The 5,250-nt window shown below is 41.5% G+C and overlaps 1 protein-coding gene across 4 annotated transcripts; it reads right to left on the bottom strand.

Moving 5' to 3' along the window:
• Positions 1–226: 226 nt before the first annotated feature.
• LOC5571300 lies at positions 227–5,019 on the bottom strand. 4 transcript variants are annotated; one of them, XM_021840126.1, is made up of 2 exons: positions 4,943–5,019; positions 227–4,571 (listed from the first exon to the last, which is right to left on the bottom strand). In XM_021840126.1, the coding sequence occupies exons 1-2, from the start codon at positions 4,951–4,953 to the stop codon at positions 275–277; spliced, it is 4,308 nt and encodes a 1,435-aa protein (XP_021695818.1). In that variant the 5' UTR covers positions 4,954–5,019; the 3' UTR covers positions 227–274. The 4 variants fall into 4 exon arrangements, with proteins under 4 accessions (XP_021695818.1, XP_001653604.2, XP_021695819.1 ...); XM_001653554.2 differs by lacking the exon at positions 4,943–5,019 and adding an exon at positions 4,749–4,936; XM_021840127.1 differs by lacking the exon at positions 4,943–5,019 and adding an exon at positions 4,772–4,936.
• Between the last annotated feature and the right edge of the window lie 231 nt (positions 5,020–5,250).

Here is a 5,250-nt window from a genome sequence, read left to right as displayed (position 1 = left end):
CTTTCGATGAAATGTTGTAGTCATTCGACCAAATGTCAATTCGACCAAACGTCATTCATTTCGACCAAATGTCCTAAAGCGAAACTTGAGAAACTTTTCCTAAAAGAGCTATGACGGAAGGTCCCACTTACCCCGGACTCTCACCTGCCCCGGGGTACCTTCCATTGATTTGAATGAATTGATGATCTGGGAAATTTCTTTTGAGTAGAAAAAATGCACAGGAAAATTATTTTCAAATATTTATTTCAGATGATATATTTTACATAAAAAAACATTATAGTTTCCTACAGAACCCGATAGATTTTTCGTGTGCTTCATTTACCCTCTCGAGTTCCTGTCGCAGACGATCACTGTCCTCTTTCATGAGCCTATCCCTAGACTTCAACAGGAATGCGTAGTCGATCTGTTCCGCTCTGTCCAAAAGGCGCACCAGTCGAAGCACCAAGAGATGTGTGTGACAAAGTATCAACTCATAGCTTCCCCGATTATCCTTCCGAGCCGTGCGGCCCTTGATTTGTGTTTCTTCCTTTTCGTCAATCGAAAAGAATGTCTGAATGATATGAATTCCTCCGTTTTTCTCCACCGAAAGCGAAGATTTGTAGTCCACGCCGCGTCCCATTTCACGAGTCGCTAGGGTAACAGTTCGACTAAGACCCGCTTCCGCAATGCAGCGATCTCTGACTCTTGGCTCCGTATTGTTGGTGATTACGTTCAGTCGATCCAATTGCGATTTAAACTCATGCTTGAATTGAGTTATTTCCGTTTCAGTGTCGAAAAACACAATCACGGACCTATGGGCATTGATGATTGCGTTGACTCGAGTGAATATTGCTTTTCTCCAGTCGATCGGCTTCTGGTGACATTGGAAATTTTTCGAAGGATTGAACTTAAGATTGGAACAACCGAAGAACGAAGGCATTATGGAGCTTTGTGTAATTTGGTAATGGTTTTCGATGGCATCTTTTTCGAAGGCAGTCAATTCCTTCAGTGTGCCGCTGACACCTAAAATAAGCGGAAATTTTTCCGGAATCTTTGAGTATGAAAAAGAAGCAATACTCAAATTCAAATAACCAAAATTATTAACACCATTTACATATTGAACAAAGTTTTTTTCTCGCAATTTGAAGTACACGAATGTGTTATGGTATCCTAAGCAACAATTTGTTCGAAATATGCCATGATCATCTTTATGTGTAATGCAGCCGTTTCGATCTATGCGGAAACTTTGAATCCAGTCATCGTGTTTTGTTCGGTTCTTAATAAGAATGGCCGTTTCAATCATTTGTTGGAGGTGAGCTGACAGTAATGATTCATTCGTATGTAGAACTTCGGTAACGTCGGATGCAATGTTCAAAAACTTATAACGGTTCGGTCGCTGTTGCAGAGATCTGAACATTTTCACCTCGGGGTCGTCGGAAGCATTTATGAACGATTGGATGTCTTTTTCCACCTGCCAATCATTTCTGTGTACCAAATGCCAAATTTGTAGCTGAATCTTTCCTAGACCACGAACTGGTGCCACAAATAGGGGATTGAAACTGTTACCGTAGAATTTGTCCATGAAAAAGACGTCAACCTCGTCAATCAATAGCACAGTGTTGTTCAATTTCGAAGCAAAAGTTCTGAATGTTTGGGTTTCGTCTGGAATTCCAATGCTTTTGCTGACATATTTGGTTGCCTTTGCATACAGTTTATGCATTTCAGTCCATGCTACATCATCAAATGTTTGATAGTAAATTTTTGAATCGACTGAAAATGTTTTAAACAAATCTTCGAAATCGTTGTAATCACGATTGGCTAAATAGCGGCTGTAGCATACCACAACCACATCATGATCGAACAAGGCAAGCATGGCTGCGACTAGACCCAGGACCACTGATTTTCCCTGACCGGTCAATATCTGTGCCAAATGTTTTTGCACGCCGGTGATACCCTCATCAATACTCAAAAGCCTCAAAATGCTGAGTATTTGGATCGTGTGAGGCTTAAGATGTTTTCCTGAGTTTGCCACATCTTTGGAAATTTTGATCGACCACACTGCTCCCAATCCAGCGAGAACTTCCGGAAGAGTTGTCTGTTTGAATTCGGCAGTCCATTTGGTGTTAAGTAACGGTTTGGCTTTGCTCCGAACATCTCCAACAATTGTTCGTATTTTATCGGTTGTGCTCAACTTGTTGCAATCCACCATGTATTTCAGAAACTGGTCATTATATCGATCAAATGATGTTCTTAGAAGCTCCTCTTTGAAAACCATATTGTGTTGCTCAAACAATTCCACGGCTTTGTCAATTCCAATGGAGTTCTGATTGCGGATATACCAGAACGATTCCTTGATCAGTTCTACCCGTTTGGTGAAGTCCTCCAGAGTAGTGCTGTCGTTGATAACGCTAATAAACGGTTTCACAGATTCTTCGTAGTACTTCTCAAAGTCGACGTAGTCGGATTGTTCCTTGAGGTATAGGAGAGAGCTTCTGACGGCATTGATCAGAAGAACGGTGGCAATCAATTGATCTGTGGCAGACAGTTCACTTTCGTTGGCCCATGTTTGCTTTCGTCCTATCTTTTCGATGTTATTTAGCAGTGTCTTTACCACTTCGACTTGATAGTGATCTGGTACTTCATCATTTCCATATGTTGCTACGAACCTGTCATTTTGTCCTCCTTGAACCTGGTAGCACTCATTGTCAGTATTGCGGTATGCATTTTCAACTCTCTTGATTATTTTACTTTGTAGTAATTTATTTTTTCTACAGCGTGTTTGGATTCGTACGTACCATACAAATGGCATATCTTCCATGTCCGTAAACAGATCGTTATATGCTCGGAAGAATTTGATCACTTCTTCTGGGCTGACATCTTTGTCCAACACTTGAGAAACTATATTTGAAAGAAGATTTTTGATTTCGTCAACTTCAAGTTTCAGATGGTTGCCCTCCAGTTTGCGTGTCAACTTGGGCAGGACTTCGTTGAAACGTTCCCAGTAATGCTTGAACACATCCAACAGATCTCGATACCGAGACAATGACATTTTGACGCTGAGAAATTCTGGTCCAATGAACGATATCTGCTTCCGGAGTATTTCCATATCCATTGCGCTGTTTCCCAGTCCTGTTTGTTCGACCTGTGCCACGAACTCCAATGTATTGTGTGCAACCATGCGTACAGATTCCTGGGATTCGTGGCGTGATGCATTCGATGAAACATAGCTATGGAACACTTCCAACACGGCCGAGTACACTTCAATTCGTTGAGTATTTCCTTGGAACATGTGCATCATCGTTGCATCTACTAGGCAGAGCCAAATGCGTAGGTCGTCATGAACGAGTTGCGAAACATTGAAGATTTTGATCTGGCACTCGTAAAAGAACTCCCCTCTCACGGTGATCTTTCCCGGTTCGAAATGATTTGCCATTTTTACAAGCATTTGAAGCTGTTTAATAAAACATTTGGCAAATAATGACGCCACATTGGCGCTTTCTTGTAAGGGCGTAATCTTCCACATGTTTTCAAATGTTAATATTTTTTTAATGCTAAGCTCCGCTTCGACGCGATTGGCCATTTCTAGCATACTTTTGCACACATGGAAGTAGACGTTGTTCACCAACGGAAGAGATTGACAATAATCCTTGGGTTTGATTTCCATGAAGGATTTGAAGAAATTCATTTCAATTGTAGGTAACGCTTCTTTGAACTCACTTTCACTCAGAGCACATTCTAAATCACTGAACAACTTGACATCGTTTTTTGTTAGTAGTAAGCAGCTATGTGGTTCTAATTTGGCAATGTTCTGTTTGAGGTATGAAGTGCACGTTTCCATTATGATGGTCTTATGGTTCTTGATCACTGTTGTCAATGATTCACCGAAGAAGTTCTTTTTCATCAAGCCTTGAATCCAACTTTTGCCCCGTTCAACTAAGCTTCGTTCTTCTAGTTTATGGGTCTGCTTCGCATATTGCGTCAACACAGCCTTCAGTTGGGTATGCTGTATGATTTCATTGGAGTTAATTTCATCCGAAAATTTGATGCTTATTTTGAAATTATACTCGTCAGCAATTCTCCACAATTCCAACAAACATTTGGCACTGTTTGGATCCACTGCGCCTGCGACTGCCAGATCATGTAGCACTGATTTTATAGTTCCTACGGTGTCGGTTGTTTGTTTAACCAGCTGATCGAATAACACATTGTCGATTTTCAGGTTTGCTAGTAACAGTTCCTTCGAGGCTTCAAAATCACTCATATCATCCAACTCCGGGATGTGTTCGATGGACACCTGAGCTACGTAATCGGACCCAATGGTCACTAAACATCCGTCTCCGTGTAATTTCCAGTATGTGTCTCCGCATCGAAGCTTGGCGGAATACGGCAAACCACCGGCATCGGGGTTTCGCAGCTTGATATACTGGTCCTCAGTGGAATTGGTTAGTTTCTTGCACTGCTTCAAGGTCGGGTTCGCTGGCTGTTTTGAAACGCTTCCGCTCGGTTTTGAGTTGTTCCGTTCGCCGTACGGAAAGTGAATTGCACGATAGAACTTTGGAGGATTATCGCGAACCGTCATCATGGCTGTCTTGCTGGAAAAGAAAGAAAGTAAAACATTCAAACGTTATTTTTGGTTAGTTTTAAAAAATGTGCTGGATGATCAAGGATTTTCCTGCACACTAATGTGCAAAGGATGAAACCCGTTGAGCAATAAAGCCATCCGGATTTCAAAGAATATGCAACTTTTCCACTTCAAACTTTATAAATACCTTGATCACTGAATTGTTATTACCGCTGATAACTTATCTAGCCACTCAACTGCAAATCGGCAAACGTTTGTACTATTCTTGCTGCACTAGTTGTAAATTAACACATTACAATTATATGATGTCTTCCAACGACTGATTCTTTTATGCTGATTTACCACCTCTTTGTGCTATGCTTTGGTACAAATGATCCTTACCGTCGACGCATACACGTTGGGTACCAAATCGAACGCACACTGACCTGATCGTACCTACGGGTAGCTGTTTATGGATGGCAGTGAACGAAGGAAGACACAAAAGAGAGACTAGTAGGAAACAAAACAAAAATTTCCAGATGCGGCTTGCATCTGGCTCTCTCACAAACACACACGCAGACACTTAGGCTGATGGCATACTGCTGGAGTAGTTAAGGGATAACAGGAGAGAAAAGAGTCAAAGCTCTCTCAATGCAAACTCATATGTGAAAAACGCGCGTTGCTGGTATGCTGAGGGCGATACGTTTTGA

This window comes from Aedes aegypti, chromosome 2, assembly GCF_002204515.2.
Source record: "Aedes aegypti strain LVP_AGWG chromosome 2, AaegL5.0 Primary Assembly, whole genome shotgun sequence".
NCBI classification, from domain to species: domain Eukaryota; kingdom Metazoa; phylum Arthropoda; class Insecta; order Diptera; family Culicidae; genus Aedes; species Aedes aegypti.
This window is presented reverse-complemented; position numbering and strand designations above follow the sequence as displayed.